Here is an 18,365-nt window from a genome sequence, read left to right as displayed (position 1 = left end):
CGAATCCGGATCCTTGTTGCGTGACAAGGTGCCATGCCACCATACTTGATTTGACTGCCGCAGGGCAGGCTACCTTGACGAGTCTATCTACAGTATCTACAGGTGACTCCACAGGCCGGACGAACGCACACAGCCACGATGCAGTATCGCGTCCGAAGAAAGAGACTGAACGCGATGTAGCAGTGCAGAGCGCATCATTGACCCATCTGGCCGCGTGCTCGGTGACGATTGCAGGTGCGCCGGGCCCGATGCATGAGTCTACAGATGGAAATCAGGCCTCCAGCGAGGGAGGATGCCACTGCAGCATGCCGCGCTGCAGCCGCAGAATGCAGATGCAGAGGTGGGTAAGAAGGGTTGCCGCTTGGTGCGAGGCCAAGAGACGGGGTATCAGATATACTTGTAGGGGTTCATGATGCCATTCTGGGGCGGATGTCAGCCCTAACGCCAGAGAAACAGGATGGGAGGGGGCAAAACTCCGACAGGCTCGGTTTAGGGCTGAAGGAGGAGGGAGAGCAAGGGAGACTTACAGGGTCAAAGAGCTTCTTGATCTGCTTCATCAGACCAATGGTGGTTTCGTCTCGGCTGTAGCCGATATACTTCTTCTTGGCTATTCCCAAGCCGTGCTCGGCGCTGATGCTGCCGTTGCGCTTCTGGATCCACTCGTACACCCAGGGCTCGAGGACCTTTTCAACAGCAGGGTCGTAGCGGCGCACGGGGATGTTGAGGTGAAGATTGGCATCTCCCATGTGGCCGTAGCCCAGGACAGCCACAACGGGGTGGTCAGGGGTATCGCCCAAAAGACCCGCGTCAGTCATCCGGGCCTTGGTGTCCTCGACGAGGCTATACATCTCGGTGAGGGGGATCGAGATGTCATACTTGTAGACGCCTCCCCAGTGGCCTAGGCACTCAGTGATGCCCTCTCGCCACCCCCACAGGTTGCGCAGCTGGGTCTCGTCCTGAGCCACTACACCATCGGCAATCACCTCACGAGTCATGACGTCCTCGAGGAAGGCCTCGAGTTTGGCGTAGTCGTGCTCACCATTGGAACCGCTCGTTTCAATCAGGCAGTAAAAGGGGTACTCGCCCTCGAGGGGGTGCTCCTGGCCCTTGACCTCGGACACGATCCTCTGGCTGCGGCCGTCCATGAGCTCGAACGCTGATAGGATCTCGGAGAGCTGCTTCTTTGCCTCACGGAAGGCGAGCTGAGCCTTCTCATACGACTCGATGCCAAAGACGGCAACATTCACCGCCGGGGATCGCTGAGGGCACTGGATAGCGATCTTTGTTATGATGCCCAAAGTCCCTTCGGCACCGATAAAGAGCTGCTTGACGTCGTAGCCAGTGTTGTTCTTGCGCAAGGTGCACAGGTCGTTAATGACGGTACCGTCGGGAAGGACGGCCTCAACACCGAGGACAGTCCCGTGCAAGCTGCCATAACGCAGCAATCGCAGGCCTCCGGCATTGGTGGCGACGTTACCACCGACGTGGCACGACCCCTTGGCGCCAAGGTCGAGAGGAAAGATATATCCCCTTTGGGCAAGGTACGAGTCGACGGCCTCGAGGATGCAGCCGGCGTCGACGACGAGGGAGCCACTGACCTCGTCAAAGGAGCGGATCTCGTTCATACGGGCCATGCTAATGACGATCTCGTCAAAGACGGGGATGGAGCCTCCCACAAGTCCCGTATTTCCACCCTGGGGAACGACAGCGAGACGCTGCTCGTTGCAGTACTTGAGGATGCCGCTGACCTCTTCGGTGGTGGACGGCCGAAGAACGAGCCTGGCCTGGCCACGGTACTTGTGCATCCAGTCCTCATTGAAGGGCTCGAGGTCGGCCTCGTCAATAGCAGCGCCTCCATCCGTGACTCCGTCGATAACGGCCGAGGGGTTGTTGCCCAGGATCTCGCGGAAGCGGGCGACGTGCTCGGGAGTGACCTGGGCGAAGCGGGCGTCGCGCTCCAGGTCCGGGTAGGTCTCGGCCGTCAGCTTAGCCCGGCAAGGCTGGGTCGGAGAGACGACGAGCCTCGGGGCTGAAGTCGCAATGCATCGGACGGGTTGAGCGGCGCGAGTAGCAGCAGCGACGGCGAGGCCTCCTCTCGTTCTTGAAGCAGACAGACAGTTTCTGGTGCTGCGGGTGGGTGCCCTCAGGGCGCGGAAGAGCTGTGAGCGGGAGGACATTGTTGATGTTCTGTGCCTTCTAGCTGTAGCTGATGTGCTTGGAGCTCTGTGTAAGACGAATTGGAACCTTTGAGGTCCTGCAGAGGCGGAAAGCTACTTTATCCATCGAGAGAAAACGGTTGCCCCGCGACTTTTTTTTCCCCCTCTGTATGGATGGCGCAAGAGGCGATTGCGGAGCCTGCCGGCACCGGCACATGGGAACATCGGGCCGGGCTTGTGTGCGTGCCAGAGGTACGTACCACCGGTCGTCTGAATTGAGTCTTCCAATCCCGAAAGCCGGGATTTCAATTGTCGGACTTGTCCGGTGACAGCTCTCGGTCTCTGTGGGGTATTAGTGTCACGGCGAAAACAGCTTGGATACCGAGAATGGCGGGGGGAACCGTTGCGAATACCGGCCAAAAGTGACGGCGAAAGCGAGTAACTGACCGGACACAGCAATTCTTGCCCAATTGAGCAGTTGTTACCTCCAGCTGTTTAGCCGGTTGTCAGAAATATAACCGAAAAGGCATGACATTGCGCCCCCATTCTTGGCGACTCAATAACCTCATGAGACATGCGAACTCACATGCAAACTCATCATGATTCAGGCTGGCAAGGTAAAGCAAGGTAAATAACAGAATCTCGACTATCAAAAGCCTCGACCCTTGAATAATTAATAAAAAAAAGAAGACTACAACGACATCCCAAGAGGGCAATGCCGCATATCCATCCTAATCAATCAATACACTCTCCGGTATAACTCAAAGGGATATCCATTTGCCAAAGCCAAGAGCCCTCCCCGTCCCCCCCTCGCCGCCCGCCAAAAAGAATAAACACCAACAAGATGCATCAAACAGAAAGGCAAGGGCAGTTGTTGTTTTTTTCCACTGCGCAGAGACATCCTCACTTTCCTTTCCTTTCCATTTCCTTCCGTCAGACAAGGGTTCAAGTATCCATCGTCTTACCCGACCTCCTCTCCCCACTTTCGAGCACTTGATATATACCCTCCTCCTCTTGTTCCTCACTCAGATCAGATCCTCACCTTCCCTTTCTAGCCCCCTAGGCTCCGTTCGTGTGTGTCTCTGCGACAGGGCTCCTCTGCTCGAGATTCGTCCTGTCCTGCAGGGCCGCCTCTGAGCCGTCCTGCCCGTCTTGTTGATCGTTGATGAGCTTCTCCATGAAGCTGATGTAGTCGTACTGCGGCATCCCCCGGTCTTCCGACATGTCTGGTCCGTTGTGCTCCGGCATGATCTCGATCAGCTGGTCAATCACCTCGTCAGGCACCAGACTATGCCGTAGGTCCATCTCTGTCACGTATGGCTTGCCATCTGCCACTTCGCGGAACGACTGGAACACTTGCTCCGCCGTATTCTGATCCTCAGTTACATCCACCATGAAGCGGATGAACTGCTCGAATGTGACATACTCGCGGCCGTTGGACGTCTCGACAAAGTAGTCATGCATCTCATCCTCGGAGAATACCAGTCCCAGCGATGCAAGGGCCGCGCTAAACTCGAGCTCTTGTAGGGAGTTTGTGTCATCGCGGTCGAAGTGGCGGAAGACACTCTCAAACTCCTCCAGCTGAATAGGTGTTAGGTTCGTCATGCTTCGCGCCACCATCTGGTTCTCCAAAAAGGCAAGCTTCTTCTGCACCGACGTCTTGACAAGGCCGAGCTCGTATACAAGCTCGTCGTATGTATAGGTAGTAAAGTCGTTCTCCTCAATGTTGGCTTCTTGACACTTTTCGTCCACCACCGCAATCTTCTCGAGGTATTGGTCTAGGGGTGCCAGGCTCTCGCTCAGCTTCCTCACGTGGTGTAGCTGATCTTCGACGTCACCGTCGAGGCCTGAAAGCGCCAGTTGCATTGTGTTGAGGGCCATTGCAAAGTCATTTGCCTTGTCAGCGAAGGATTTGCGAAGGGCGTTCTTGATGCTGTATACTGTTAGTCAGGGGTCAAGTGCTTGCACAACGAATTCACTCACTCTCGGATTGTCTCGTTGATGAGCTGGGCGCGTGTCATCTCTGCAGATGCCAGCTCCGCCCACTTCCTCTCGAGAGCTTCCAGACTCAACTCGGCCGGAGGGTCATACGGCCGCAAACGATATGTACCCAGCTTTGTCTTGATGTTGCCTAGTAGAGTCGCCAGGTCACTCTTCTCAGCAACCCATTGTCTCTTCAGACCCCTCTTGTACTCGGCGAACTGGTTTGCTTGAGCCTTTGCGTCGACATAAGTTCCCTCAAACTTGGACTGCTTCCACCCCTCGATCTGCTCTTGGATGGCCTTGAGCAAGGCTCGCATCCGCCGCTCGTAGGCACTCTGCATCTCCCAGGCGCCTTGCATGTTATTGACAAACTTTTCGACACGGCGTCCAGCGTTTTCCACCTTTTCCATCTGCGAGAAGGCATGGAACCAGTAGGCAATGTACGTCATCAAACTCTTCTCATCGGGCTTGGCCACGTCGCACACATCTTCCACATCCAGCAGGCTGGGGATACCAATCTCCTTATGTGCGATATCGAATGCTAGCTGCATGTTGCCTCGATGATCTGACTTGTCCAGGGCGTCGTAGTCGATCAGGTCGGGTCGGTGGATATCCAGGAGAGCGCAGAAGGCCAAACCGTCATTCCAGCTGGCGCTAAAGTCTCGAACCTCGACCTCGTCGTAACACGCCGTCTTTCGTTGACACCAGAGCAGAAGACCCTCCTTGGCCGACATGCCCTCCTCGTTGATGTCATTGATGGTGAAGCGTAGAATGAGAGTCCAAATGAGACCCAGTATGATCTTTTGGTTTCTGTTGACGACATCTTCGGCGCCGATGTTTGTCAGCTGGATGCCCCTGGACTTGATATAGTCGAGCGCCAGGTTGGCATTCTCAAACATTTGCACTCTGAGTTTGGGCTTTGAGGCATAGCGACCGAGTGACTCGTGTGAAAGACATTCGAGGAGGTGAATGAGAATGACCTTGGTAAACGTCAGCGTCAAGCTTTGGGGGGGTGCGCATCGTCAACCTACACCATCGCTGAGATCCTCCACCAGGTCCTGAACCACGAGGGCGCGTGCCTCAATCTTGCTGTTGAGCCTAGACGATGAGTCATGTCAGCGAGTGTCCTCTGCAGCAGATAGCCGGCATCATTGTGTACCATTTTGTAAAGGTCTTTTGCTGGACCTTGACCCATTGTTGCTGCTCCGCAAACGCCATCCTCGTCAGGCCTTGATCATGCGGGGGCTCGACGGCAGCGAGAGCGTCAGCTGGGGTGCTGGAACTGGGCGAAAACCTCCGCGACTTTGAGGGTTTCTTTGCCTTGTGGAGGCCCAACGATAGACTTGTACTTGTGCTCCCAGATCGCTGCAGTCGCGCCGCATGCAGTTGTGACTTGTCCCGCCGGCTGCGCGGGGTCGGTGAGGACGGAGACGAAGACGAAGAGGTGTTTGTGAGAGTTCGGGAGCGGGCGACGGGGCCAGCGACGGGCGAGGAGAAACAGGAGGATTGTGGGCGTGAGGAGAGGCCGTCGGCGATGGAGGTTGATGCGGAGACAGGGGATGAGGCCGACTCGAAAGATGCGGACGAGTATCTGGAGGATGAGACGGATACGGTAGAGATGCACGATAAGCGGGACGATGCAGATGGCGAAGCAGAAGGTGAACCGGGGGTATCCTGCTGCTGCTGCTGTTGGCTGAGACGATGTTGATGCTTCTGGTGATGATGCGGGTGGTAAATATCGTCTCTGTTCTCCAAGTGCTGATGATGCCCAGGCTCCTGCTGGTTCGAGCAATAGGCGTCGTCGCTGCTATACTGGGCGCCGTGTAAACAAAAATCGGGGAACCTCTCGTTGCCGGGCTGCAGGGGCAGCAGTGATGGCTGCCTCCTCCCCCTCCCCTGAAGGCCCTGGACGGCGGGATCCCCAGCGGCGGCGGCCATTTATTTTAGAGGCACCTAACTGGTTCTAGCGTTTGTTCTGTTGGTTAGCGGGCTCTGGTGTCTGCGAACCCCTGCCCCTCGTCGACGACGACAGCGGCGATTTCGGCTGTCGATTCGTGTTGGTGCCCTGGTCGTTTAAATGAAATGGGCAGAAATTCGATATTGCGGTCAAGAGCAAAACCCACTCTGTCAAATATCAAAGGTGGCTTTTGTCGAGATTGTAATTACACGTTTCGTATGTATACGCGTTCTTCTCGGGTTGGTTTGGGCATGCGTGCGTGACAAGACACGGCTTTGGGTCGTTGGGCTTATATCTTCCTCCACTGAGGCCATCCCCTCACAGGTTCGGTTCGCACGCCTCCTGCAATGGAGACCTCCTCGCATAAACCCCATGCCTTGTGCTATCCCCTCGCGACGTGGACGAGACACTGCACACGGGCTGATCTGGAGATTCTGAGCTCCCTCTTTGTTCTCCTCTGAAACCTGAGCACATCCTTTGAAGCTTTCTCGACAGTTGCGACTCGTCCGTTGAAAGTCAGCTCATTGGAAACCCCAGAAATTCAATGCGGCACGCCATCTCATGCCGTTCGTCCAGGGGTGGACCCTGCCATCGTATCGTGGGAAACGCTCTGGGTCGATCAGCGGCTGCTGCACATGGTCGATGCATGGCGTCAACTCGACGTTTCGGTTTCGGAGGGTGGTTCATTGTTGAATTGCCCCGGGGAGCTTGAGTTTTGTGCGTAAGCTAGACCGTTGAGGTCTCTTGAAACGTTTCGCGAAACCTCTTTATCATGCAGTATAGGTTTATCTATTTTGGGACAAAGGCCGTGTCATATTCAGTCTTTCAATTAAACCCGGACATGAAGAGTTTCGATGCAACCCTCCTAGACAAACAATCATTCTTCAAGCCAATTCAACTGTGGCGCCTGACATTGTTGAGACCACCATGTCCTAATAATAGCCAAGACCAGCCAAGTTTGTCCTTGGAGTGAGACCGCAGAGTTTAAGCAAGGGGTGGGAACATTGTATTCTGCTTTGACGTCGAGTGAGCACGCTTACCCTGCATCATACGTTGATGGGCAGAAATATTGGATTTACATTGTCAACGTATTTACTTGGCTTCTTCGTGAGATCTACTAGTTGATGAGATGAAATGATTTGACTCGAATGGAATCGGCCATTATTGCAAAATGTCAGTATAGTTTATGGCTGAACACATACAAGGATGGGATGGATTCATGGCTGATCGACTTGAATCAAACCAATGCACAATACTCAACCAATTACGGAGTACTCTTGCACCATAGATCTCAATGTCCAATGCCTTCCTCTCGCATCGAAACACACGTTGGATGATGGTACACGTCCATTTACAGACTCTAATACATCATATATCATACAACCAGCTTTCCTGCCAGCACTTATTTCCTCTGCTGCCCATGCCCAGTCTGCTTCGCCCGAGACCGCAGCGTGTACCTCTCCTTCTTCCAGGCAAACACCAGCTGGTCCACGCTGCCCATATCGTGCTTGGGCTTGCGCATATACGTCAACCGCGCGCGGCGCGCCCTCTTGGGCCGTCGCCAGATGATGTCGATGCCCGTCACCGTCGGGCTGTAGATCTTGAACCACATCTCGACGCCCACCTTCATCATCTGGCCCCGCAGCTGGATCGCCGTGTCCTGGCCCCGGCGCCGGATCTGGATGAACGCCCCCGCGAACGGCTCGCCCGTCTTGGTCGTCACCATGAGCACGTCGCCCACCTTGGCGCTGTCGGCGTGTTCCTTGGAGAAGAGCCGTGTGCGTGCGCCTGTAGGGTCCAGCTTGGCGATCTGCTTGTCGAGGAGGGCGGGCATCGGATCAGGGTGGGTTGAGCGGATGGTAGGGACCTGAGGGTAGATCTGGAACTTGTTGACCTTGGCAATGTCGGCCCCTGCAACAATTGTCAATTCTGTATACCAAGGCGAGGACAAAATGGACAAGTCGTACGTTGTTCAGCGCTAAAGGCATTCTTGAAAGCCTTCTTGAACTGAGGCTGGACCTCGGCCGACTTCCTGGGCTCCAGGCTGCCCGAAGAGCTGTACCGCTGGAACGACCTCTGGAATCTCGTCCGTCGAAGGGCCGTCTTGAGACAGCCGACCGGCCGTCCCACGCTGGCGACGTTCATTGTGATTTGTGGCTTGTCGTGAACAGAGAGTAGATATCTCGAGGTTGATCCGACGCTTAGAATTTCTGGAGCTTCCAACGTCCCGCATGCCAATTCCCGCGTGTGATTGGCTCGGCCCCACAGTTTCTCCGTCCATTTTTCTTTGCAGCAGTCGTAGAAACGAGACCGATTATTCGGCTGGGATATTCTCTGTATAGCCTCATAGGTCATCCCCCTCAGTCAATCACAATGGTCAAGAGGTCATTGGCGTCGGTGGCTCGGCCACTGGCCAACCTGCGAGTCCCTACGCTTTCAGCCCGCCAATTCAGCTCATCTCCCGCCCATGGTATGTTGCCATGATAGGTCCTTCTATCCGCCCAACAGCTAAATATTGTAGGATTGAGCGCCATCTTCTCCAAGACTGAAAACACCGAGCTCAACGAGGCCCTCGGCACGATTCAGGAAAAGATCATCCTCCCCGCCTACCTCCCTAGGAAGCAGCGCGAGCTCGTCTTCAACCCCAAGATGCGATCCTTCATCCAGCAGAACCCCGTCGTCATCGAGCTCGACGGCCTCGAGCACAAGTTCACCACCATCGACCGCTTCACCGAGATCCCCAACTCGAAGAAGGCCCTCTCAGACGTCCTGAAGCTCATGGAGACCAAGGAGGACTGGGACAACCTCGGCACCCTGCTCGCCGGCTACAAGAAGGCCGGCATCCGCCTGCATAATTACCACTACGACAAGATCATCCGCAAGGCGGGACAGAGCAAGCAGACCTATGCCATCATTGAGTGCGCCAAGCAGTCCAGCAAGACCAATCTCCGCTTGACGAGGAAGAACCACCTTGTTCTTCTTCTGACCCAGATCAACAACAAGATCACTTCGCCAAGCGGGGAGGCGAACGAGTCTGCGCAGGCTCTGAAGTGGATTGAGCTGGTTCTGGACCTTATTCAGCGACCAGAGCACCAGGGCCAGGGCGCCAAACCCACGGAACGGGTACACCAATCCCCTGTTGTCCAAGGACTGGTCCTCTTCGCCCGAGCCTCGTCGATCAAGGCGCAGCAGGCGGCCGAGAGCTCAGCAGAGGTTGATGTGCAGGCTCTCAAGGACAACGTCGAGTCTATCACCAGCTCCTGGACTCGCCTCGGTACTGACGATTTGGTCAACTCCCCCGTCCTCGCCGACCTGAACCCCCGCTCTCCCCTTACCAAGGAGAACCCCAACACGAACAACCACCTTGCCGTCAACTTCTATATCCTCACGCTGGCTCAGAACATCAAGGGCATGGAGCTGGCCCAGGAGATCCTCGGCGACGCTGCCAAGGACCTGACGCCCATCCGGGACGCACTGGAGCAGCACCTCAAGGACTTTATCAAGGCCGACCCACGCTATATTGAAAGCTGGGCTGAGACATACAAGTTGACGACGGGCCGGGAGCCTCAGTGGTCGGTATAGACATGAAAAAGATATTTTAACGTTTGACCATGTACAATTTACTCTGTAACATCTAGCTTTTTTGTACAACATGCCCCCATCTATGGTAGAACAATGTACTTCTCCAGGTGCTTGGGGATGGCCCCCAGGAGCTTCTTCTCCGTCAGCCACTTGCGCGAGAACAACCGGTCGGCGTATCTGTAGGCGCCGTCGCAGAGAACCGTGACGACGGTGTGGCCCTTGCCCAGCTTCTGGGCCACCTCCTTGGCCGCCACCACGTTGAGCGACGAGCTGGCGCCCAGGTACAGGCCCTCCTCGTCAAGGCAGCGGTACACCATCTCAATACTCTTCTCGTCGGCGATGGTCAGGGAGCCGTCCACGAGACCGATATCGGGCTGGAGGTTGTCCGTGATGCGGCCCTGGCCGATGCCCTCAGTGATACTGGACCCCGTGCGCTCAATGAGCTTGCCGCCTGAAGAGATGTACGAGTGCAGAACACTGCCAGGAGGATCGGCGAGGAAGCTCTTCACCCGGCCGTTTGAAACCTCCTTGAGATACCGAGTGATACCGGCCAGAGTGCCAGCGGTACCGGTAGCGCAAGTGAAAGCATCGACCTTGCCCTGCGTCTGAGCCCAGATCTCAGGTCCTGTAGTCTCAATGTGCGCCCGGCGGTTGGCAGTGTTGTCGAACTGGTTCGTCCAGACGGCGTTGTCAAGTCGCTCGGCGTGGCGGCGGGCCTGGTGGTTGTAGTTCTCGGGGTTATCAAAGGCGACGGCGGGGACGGGATAGACCTCTGCGCCGAGGAGCCGGAGGAGGTCGATCTTGCCCTGTGACTGCGTGTTGGGCATGTAGATGACGAGCTTGTAACCCCGCGACCGGCAGACGTGGGCGAGACCGATGCCCGTGTTTCCGGCGGTGCCCTCGACCACAGTGCCGCCGGGCTTGAGCAGGCCGCGCTCCTCGGCGTCCTTGACCACGTAGAGGGCGGCACGATCCTTGACCGAGCCACCGGGGTTCATGAACTCGGCCTTGCCGAGGATCTCGCAGCCCGTCTCTTCGGAGAGGTGGTTGAGGCGGATGAGGGGGGTGTTTCCGATGGCTGCAGCGGGGAGTTAGCTTGTGTAGCTACCACACAGAACGGCACATGGGCTACGAACCTCCGGTAAGACCCCGAGAAACGCCCTGGGCCTGGGACACGGCGATGGTGTGGGCGCTAGGCTCAGCAGCCTTTGCGGCAGCAACGGCGAGCCGCCGGACGCTGTGACGGAACATTGGGACGGAGCAAGAGGATCGCGAGCTTCGGAAGAGGTCAATTGACAGAGCAACAGAAACGAAAGAGTCCCAGGCGAGCGAGGTTGCTTTGTGGAGGGTTTTGGCTTGGTAAGAAGGGAAAGCGTCTAGATGTGGTGGGGCCGCAACCGGCGGGCAGCTATGGCGCAATCCCGGGCTGTCGGCGAGGATCCACACCGAGTTCCATGATGGCCTCAATGACACCATAACGCTCAAGATGACAAATTTTGTGAGATATGGATATTTGAATGATATATACGCAGTAAATATGAAAGATGTGATATCCTGGAAACGTTGATCATAAGTCTCTTGATCCAATGAGGCGCCGTCGACCCCTTGTCTTACTCCATGCTCCAGGCTCTCAAGAGGAATTCTGATCCGGCCGCACATACGGCGCTGGGAACAGTCCCCGAGAGCCCATATATGTCCCAAAGTACCAATCTCCGTTCACGTCTTCAATTTCTTTGATTTCTGCCCCCCGAGGGAAGAGGAGCTCGTCGTCTGCTCCCGACTTGGGATACCATCCCCACCTCGCGCTCGCCTTCATGCCTACCCCGCCATCCGGAGGGAAGCTCTGTGTAAAGTTTGTCGAGCCGTCGCTGGAGGGTGCTGTTTCTGATACGTCCCTGGTGACGAGACGAGCTGCTGTCTGATCGCCGCGTTGCCATACCCATTTCTGAAGTCCCTTCTCACGATGTTCCGGCTTGTCGGCTGGCTCGAATCGTAGGCCACGACCTCCAACTAGGTCCTGAGCGATGTACCTCCACTGCCCGATCTTTCCGTCAGTGAATCCAACAACTACCATTCTGTGACCGTGAAGACACCTCCTCCACCCGGCGTGACCGTTCTCGGGGCTGATCTGACGCTGAGTGACGAGAGTGCCATAGCAAGATGCGCAAATATCGTAATCGCCTGGTGCCGCATCTGGAACGAGAGAGCTTGTGCATTGATAGCAGTGATACCTTGCCTTGTTCGGGAGAATAGGATCCTGACAGATATCGCATCGTGTCGCAAATGTCAGGGGCTTGAAGGGGCCAGCGTTTGACGCGTTGGGTCCTTTGAAGATGGTTGCTGCTGGAGGTCTCCCTGGTGATCTTGGCGGGCTTCCTGATCTGCTTTGAGCTGGCTGTGTTGCTTCATGAGCTAATGGCAGCAGAGTATGCGTGCATGATCTCCCTTGATTCACGCAGTTGTTGCAGAAACCCCAATCTCCTTCGTTGCAAACATCGCAGCGCCAGTAACACTCATTTGTCCAGGCAGAACATCTGGCACAAAATGTGCCACTCTCCAGTCGATTCCGGGGATCGTCGGTCGTCATGGTTTTCCGACCATCTGCGCCGCCGGGAGTAGCGCGAGGAGGTCGATACCGACTTGCTGTGAGCAGGTGTGGCCTTGCCATTGAGGGATCTCCTTTCTGTTGGCGTGTTTTTTCCCATTTGGACCAGGCACCGTAACCAAATCCAAACCAGTAAAGACAACCTTTGCCTGCTCGGTAGCAGTCGAGGCACATGTTCCACTGGCCGCTGGCGCAGATGGAACAGTTGTAGTGAAGCTCATACTCAATGTGTGGTTTGTTGCATCGAGCACAGCTGATGGATGGCTCGGGAAATAGTTGAGATCTGGTTCTCTGATGTCCCTGTCCCGAGACAGTTGGGCTACTGACTGGACTGGCCACCGTCTGGTGAACAATCGCGAGGTCTGCAGGACGGGAACGACTACTGCGTCCTGCTGTTTGTTCGGCGTGGCCAGTTGAAGACTGCGCTGCACCTGAGGTGGTTGATGTGTTTCCTTGCCGGTTGGCAAAAGACAGGTTTCCATTGTTGCCCGTCGACGCCGCAGCTTCGGATGGGTTAGGGAACGGTCCATGGTGAATAGGAGTGCTGGTGCTACGTCCCTCACTGAAGCTAGGTCGAGATTGAGTCGGATCCGAGGTTTGAGATCTCAACGTGAGATCAGTTGAAGATCGGGCAGCAGGCCTGGCCTCGCTGGTAGTTGGAAAGACCGGTGCAGTAGCACTACGGCTTCCGCTGGCGGTCCTGCGCCTTGTCCGTCGACCTGTGTCCTGTACCTCAAGATTTGCTGAAGGGTTGGATGGCGGTGGTCGACTTCGCTCCTCGGTCTGGCTGGCAGCGCTGGCTGCACTGGCTGCGCTTGTTGATCTGGAATGAGGACGGGGTCTTCCTCTGGGTGCCCTGTTTCCGTCCGGGGCCAGCATGCGGGAGTCCGGCTGCCCAGGCTCTGTGTGCCGTGATGATGACTGATAACTACTTCCGTTGTTCCTCCGCGATGTGTCTCGCGCGCGTTCCCTCTGTCGTCGTCGGTACGCCTCGGTGATGCGCCTACTGAGCTCGTCATCACGACTCAAGTCGATACTATCCAAATCAAGTCCGTCAAGAAGGCCTTCCTCCTGAATCTGCCTGGCAAAGTCCTCGATTTCTCTCTCAATGTCTCGCTCGCTCATGTCGGCTGAGCTGATGAGCGACCTGATGGATGACTGATGCTCAATCTGGCGCTGCCTCGAGTCGCTTCGTCGATGTCTTCGTTCACCCTCGGACAGCTGGTCGGCGCTGTGACGGGCTCCGTCGTCTGTGCGAGGGCGATGTCCTGGTCGACGCTGGCGGCTGTCCAAGCTCCGATCTCTGCCCGACCTGCCTCTATCATCCGCAGAGCGACTCTCACGTCTACGTCGTGTCCTTGGGGGTCCAGATGATATTCCGGATTCCTGCAGACTCAGCTCTCTAACCTCGTCCACCAACCTTCTATCCTCTTCGTCTGCGCGCCGCTCTTCGGCCGTTCTATGGGTGTTTACTTTGGGCAGCACCTGGTCGCCAGGCTTGTACTTCTTGGCCATCTCCTCCTTCTCCGCGGCCGACCGATCCTTATCCGGATTCGCAGCGATGTACATGTCCAGGAGCGTCACAACGGTGGCATTGTGCGCGGTATCTCGAACGGCGGCTCGACATGATGGGCAAGTAAAGATGTTGGCACCGGGAACTGGCGGGTTTGGCGATCGCTCGGCCGTCGTGGCTTGAAAGGAGAACCATTCCTTGAGACAGGCGCCGCAAAAGGTGTGAAGGCAGTCAAGAAGGGTCAAAGGTCGGTATAGGAGCTCCGTGCAGATCTGCACAAGGTTAGTGATGGGTTGGTGGTGATGCAAGATCAAAGGCGGGGAGAAGGACATACCGAGCACGTCAGCTCCTTTTCCAGGTCCAGGCCGGCTTGTGGAGGCTCCATTCATGTCACGGTATATAGACTACAGCCCATATTCTGGGTAAAATGGGATGCGCACGCAGGAGGAGCCTCCGCTGAAGAATACAGCAGAGATATGTTTGAGGATACGAGTCCGGTCGAGGATGGGCGTTGGGCCGACTATTAGAGGTCATCCATTAGTGGGTGGCGGGGGTTGGTCTTGGGTCTTGGGGGCCTGGCCTGGGCCTGGGCATGGGCGCTACGAGAGAGGAAAAGGCGGAGGAAATAGCTGCATTGGCATCCCATCCGATGGCACACACAATTTTTTTTTTACAGCGTGTACAAGACCAAAAAGAAGGCGGGAAGAGGTTGGGCAGCTACATAGAAGACGAGAGTTTCCATTTCCTCATGTATGTCTGTGGAGCGTGTGCGAGGCCTGCGAGACATTTGACGTATAACCAACACGCTGTCCACCAGGCAATGATAGGCTATCCGCAGAGCATCCCAAGATGGGGAAGCCAGTTGTTTACTTTCCATTCCCTCTTTGTTGACTCTTCTCTGACCTCATCCTTACTGTAATCCATTAGCCCGCCATTGCCATGAACCAACAGCGGGTTGTGGCTGTTCCCGTGTCATCATGCGGAGCCTTCCATCCCATCCATCCTTCTCACTCACACCAACTGCAGATGTCCGCTTACAACATCCCTGGAGGAACCACTGCCTCCCCCCCACCTCATGAATAGCGAGATGGTGTCGAGTGGTTGAAAGATACGATGCCGGTCACAAGGGCGGACATTTGATCAAGCCCGAGACATTTGGCACGTTTGATGTTTGTGGGCCCAGAAGATATGGATATCTGTATGGATATGAAAGTCTTGAAATCTGTCTATGAACCATGGATGTTTTCCTTGCCTATGTTGCGACTGGTTCTCGCTACCTACCTAACTATGCAGGATTGAGTCACCTATTTTCGGAACTTACCATTGTTTCCACTACTTGCAAGCATAACAAACATATTTCGCGTCCTGCGGTTGCAACGAGTCTGTATTGCATCTACCAAGGCTAATTCTGAGGAGGATTGCTTCCTTCGTAAGCCGCAGCGAGGCAAGGAAGCCATAAGCAGCCTCCAGCAATAGCAACTACAGCAGCATCGCCACCATCTCATCTCATATTCTCATCCCATGTCTTCTTCATGAGTGAGTCCACTCGGCCTTCTTCTTCTCGGCAAACGCCTTCATGCCAATCTTTTGGTCCTGGCTACCAAACAGGCTGTGGAACACTCGGCGCTCGTACTCGACGCCATCCCTCAGCGGCAGGTCCTGGCTCTTGTTGACCACCTCCTTGGCCGCCACGACGGCAACCTTGGAGTAGCCGGCGATGGTCTCGGCCAGCTTCAGCGTGCCCTCCATCAGGGCCTCGTGGGTAGGGAACGTCCTGGCGGCGAGACCCCACTTCTCCGCGTCGGCTCCGGAGAAGGACTTGCCGGTCAGGATGAGTTCCATGGCCTTGGACTTGCCGATGGCACGGGTCAGACGCTGGCTGCCGCCGGCTCCGGGGATGGTGCCGAGCTTGATCTCAGGCTGGCCAAAGTTGGCGGTCTCGGTGCAGTAGATGAGGTCACACATCATGGCAAGCTCGCAGCCGCCACCGAGGGCATGCCCGGACACGGCGGCGATAATGGGCTTCTTGACCTGGGTGGTGAGGTCGGACCAGGACTCGATGAAAGAGTTGGTGTAAGCTTCAGCAAAGGTGAGCGGGGCCATCTCCTTGATATCAGCACCGGCAGCAAAGGCCCTCTCGGAACCGGTCAGGATAATGACTGAAGTATCACTGGCGGCATTGAAGTCGAGGAGAGCTTCGTTGAGCTCCTTGATGAGAGGTGTGCACAGAGCGTTGAGAGCCTTGGGGCGGTTCAACGTCACTGATGGTGGTCAGTTTATGAGATATTGATGCAGCAACCCCTCAATTATAAGCAGAGGCTTACCTTGGCCAACGCCGGGCTTCGGCTGAGAAACCTGAATGAACTCATAGCTCTTTGAGCTGTATGCCCGAGCAATTCGGGGAAGAGTGGATGGCTGGAAGGGCACTCGAGCGGCCACAGGTCTCATGCATCGGAGGGCGTTCATCTTGACAGTTGTAATGAAGAAAGGGAGAGCAAAGTGCGGTTAAAAAGAAACAGTGGTATGATTGAACCTGCTATGTGAAGAAATGAAGCCTTTGAATTCTCTCAAGTAGAAACAATTGGCCGAGTGATATATAGCTAGAGGTTGATACTGGAAGCTTGGAGCTGGAGACGAGGGAGCTTAACTAAGCTCACTGTGACGCAACTGGAAAGCGTCGGCAAATAAGCCGAGGATATGGACAACAGCCGCCCATATCCATGGCAAAGCCGACGGCTTGGAACTGTCACGTGAATTGAGCCGAAGTAGCTATGGAGTTGGAGAGTAGTCAATATGGACATTGACTTTGAACATTGACGGTGTTTTTCAACCTACGGGTACTGATGTATCCATTTACCTCCTTTTCTACGCATGAGAGCGATGATGCAATGTGTTAGGCAGCCGAATTGGCTCTCATAGCTCCACTAACACCAGGACTTGACATGAACCGCAACCTACAAAGAGTGAAGCAGAGTGGACAGTAGAAGATTGCATAGACATGGTAACGGCAGAAGTGAAGCTGCTCAACTTATGTCAACCCCAAACACGCAGGTTGTACACGTCCTACCATTTGAAGCTCCAGGGCTTGAAAAGGGAGATCCATTGCTTAAAGTGGCATCTCGCGAAACGCGACCTACACCACGGGCTGCGCCCCAATGACAGGTGGGGGGCAAGGGGTGTTTCTCCAAGAGATCCCCTAAACTAATTTGCCCCGGAGCCTCTGAATCACCAATGAGACGGCTCGTTTTCCAGCTCCAAGGGAGGCCACCCGGCGGCCAACGGTTCTTGCTGCGCCGGTAAACCCCCGGTAGAACATTTGGGAGCAGAACTGGCCTTACGTGGCTGCATCGCCAAAAAGTCCAAACGTTGCAAGTCCCCTGCTCGCCCTCTTGGATTCGCCATCCATCGCAACTTTAATCCTCCCATCAATTCTTCTTCTTCCTCAACAGGGTCATAGTCGCCGTTTTCTATCCCTGAGGGCTTGATCTTTTGTTCCTCGACTTGAACGACCCTGTACAGATATTCCTGTTTCTATCGACCGAGGCGACTCGAATCGACACTTGTTCAAGATGAATGCGCCAGAGCCTGAGCAGACCCCTTTCGAGGCTGTCAGCGTCCACACATCCAAGATCGCGCGCGTATGTCTCCTCGAGGGCGAACCCACGGCGCAAGCGACTCCGTTGACACTTTGATTATAGCATTACCAAGCTCTGCTGGACCAGTCGACCCCCTTTGTCCTCTACCGATGGATCGGCACCGTTGTCTGCCTCTTCCTCTTCTTCCTTCGAATCCTGTTTGCGCAGGGCTGGTACATCGGTACGCCTTCATTCCAGGAAGCCCCTCCACGCCAAACCTTACAACTAACATGGTATAGTTGCCTATGCGCTCGGCATCTACCTGCTGAACCTGTTCCTGGCCTTCTTGCAGCCCAAGTTTGACCCCTCGAACGAAGAGATCGACAATGAGATGGAGGATGGCTCCGTGGGCACTCTCCCCACCAAGCAGGATGAGGAGTTCAAGCCCTTCATTCGACGACTCCCCGAGTTCAAGTTCTGGTACTGGGCCACCCGAGCCATCCTCATCTCTTTTGTGTGCAGTTGGTTCGAGGTCTTCAACGTGCCCGTCTTCTGGCCCGTGTTGGTCATGTACTGGATTATCCTCTTCGTTCTTACCAGTGAGTTTCGACCTACCATTTATTTACAGCAAGATGCTAACCCCCCGCAGTGCGAAAACAGATCCAGCACATGATCAAGTACCGCTATGTGCCCTTCACGGTTGGCAAGAAGAACTACGCCAAGAACAGCTCTTGATTCATGACGGGAAGATTTTACGACTGATATTTTCTTCTTTCGGCACGACCGGCCAGGGAAGCCAACCGAACCTGGGTCCTGCGTGTCCTGTATAAACACCGCGGCTAGCTTTATCAAGCTGCGCACTAATGCGATGTGTTGTGTGTGTCTCGGGGGACGCTGTACTGCATGCAAATCATGAGGTGGGAGTGATGGATGGACGAAATCGAACGGGCGATAACTGGGATTGGCGATAACGGAACTGGGAGTTGCCTACGAA

The 18,365-nt window shown here is 55.4% G+C and overlaps 7 protein-coding genes across 7 annotated transcripts; 2 read left to right on the top strand and 5 right to left on the bottom strand.

The window, feature by feature from the left end:
• Window positions 1–387: 387 nt before the first annotated feature.
• On the bottom strand, window positions 388–2,177 carry NCS57_00622200 (FAD-binding PCMH-type domain-containing protein; the record flags this gene model as incomplete). The annotated part of the gene is made up of 2 exons (XM_053056115.1): window positions 388–420; window positions 528–2,177. The coding sequence occupies 2 exons, from the start codon at window positions 2,175–2,177 to the stop codon at window positions 388–390; spliced, it is 1,683 nt and encodes a 560-aa protein (XP_052915070.1).
• Window positions 2,178–3,215: 1,038 nt separating this feature from the next.
• On the bottom strand, window positions 3,216–6,077 carry NCS57_00622100 (uncharacterized protein; the record flags this gene model as incomplete). Its single annotated transcript, XM_053056114.1, has 4 exons — window positions 3,216–4,089; window positions 4,140–5,119; window positions 5,171–5,237; window positions 5,299–6,077. The coding sequence occupies 4 exons, from the start codon at window positions 6,075–6,077 to the stop codon at window positions 3,216–3,218; spliced, it is 2,700 nt and encodes an 899-aa protein (XP_052915069.1).
• Window positions 6,078–7,498: 1,421 nt separating this feature from the next.
• On the bottom strand, window positions 7,499–8,286 carry NCS57_00622000 (uncharacterized protein; the record flags this gene model as incomplete). Its single annotated transcript, XM_053056113.1, has 2 exons — window positions 8,064–8,286; window positions 7,499–8,007 (listed from the first exon to the last, which is right to left on the bottom strand). Exons 1-2 carry the CDS (start codon window positions 8,239–8,241, stop codon window positions 7,499–7,501), a joined length of 687 nt encoding a protein of 228 aa, XP_052915068.1. The 5' UTR covers window positions 8,242–8,286.
• A 183-nt stretch (window positions 8,287–8,469) lies between these two features.
• NCS57_00621900 (uncharacterized protein) lies at window positions 8,470–9,678 on the top strand (the record flags this gene model as incomplete). Its single annotated transcript, XM_053056112.1, has 2 exons — window positions 8,470–8,566; window positions 8,618–9,678. The coding sequence occupies 2 exons, from the start codon at window positions 8,470–8,472 to the stop codon at window positions 9,676–9,678; spliced, it is 1,158 nt and encodes a 385-aa protein (XP_052915067.1).
• An 80-nt stretch (window positions 9,679–9,758) lies between these two features.
• Window positions 9,759–14,181, bottom strand: NCS57_00621800 (RING-type domain-containing protein; the record flags this gene model as incomplete). The annotated part of the gene is made up of 4 exons (XM_053056111.1): window positions 9,759–10,756; window positions 10,815–11,086; window positions 11,340–14,068; window positions 14,131–14,181. The coding sequence occupies 4 exons, from the start codon at window positions 14,179–14,181 to the stop codon at window positions 9,759–9,761; spliced, it is 4,050 nt and encodes a 1,349-aa protein (XP_052915066.1).
• A 1,145-nt stretch (window positions 14,182–15,326) lies between these two features.
• On the bottom strand, window positions 15,327–16,262 carry NCS57_00621700 (uncharacterized protein; the record flags this gene model as incomplete). The annotated part of the gene is made up of 2 exons (XM_053056110.1): window positions 15,327–16,057; window positions 16,121–16,262. 2 exons carry the CDS (start codon window positions 16,260–16,262, stop codon window positions 15,327–15,329), a joined length of 873 nt encoding a protein of 290 aa, XP_052915065.1.
• Window positions 16,263–17,365: 1,103 nt separating this feature from the next.
• On the top strand, window positions 17,366–18,106 carry NCS57_00621600 (Protein RER1; the record flags this gene model as incomplete). Its single annotated transcript, XM_053056109.1, has 4 exons — window positions 17,366–17,434; window positions 17,495–17,612; window positions 17,671–17,970; window positions 18,021–18,106. 4 exons carry the CDS (start codon window positions 17,366–17,368, stop codon window positions 18,104–18,106), a joined length of 573 nt encoding a protein of 190 aa, XP_052915064.1.
• Between the last annotated feature and the right edge of the window lie 259 nt (window positions 18,107–18,365).

Source organism: Fusarium keratoplasticum, chromosome 4 (assembly GCF_025433545.1).
Source record: "Fusarium keratoplasticum isolate Fu6.1 chromosome 4, whole genome shotgun sequence".
NCBI classification, from domain to species: domain Eukaryota; kingdom Fungi; phylum Ascomycota; class Sordariomycetes; order Hypocreales; family Nectriaceae; genus Fusarium; species Fusarium keratoplasticum.
This window is presented reverse-complemented; position numbering and strand designations above follow the sequence as displayed.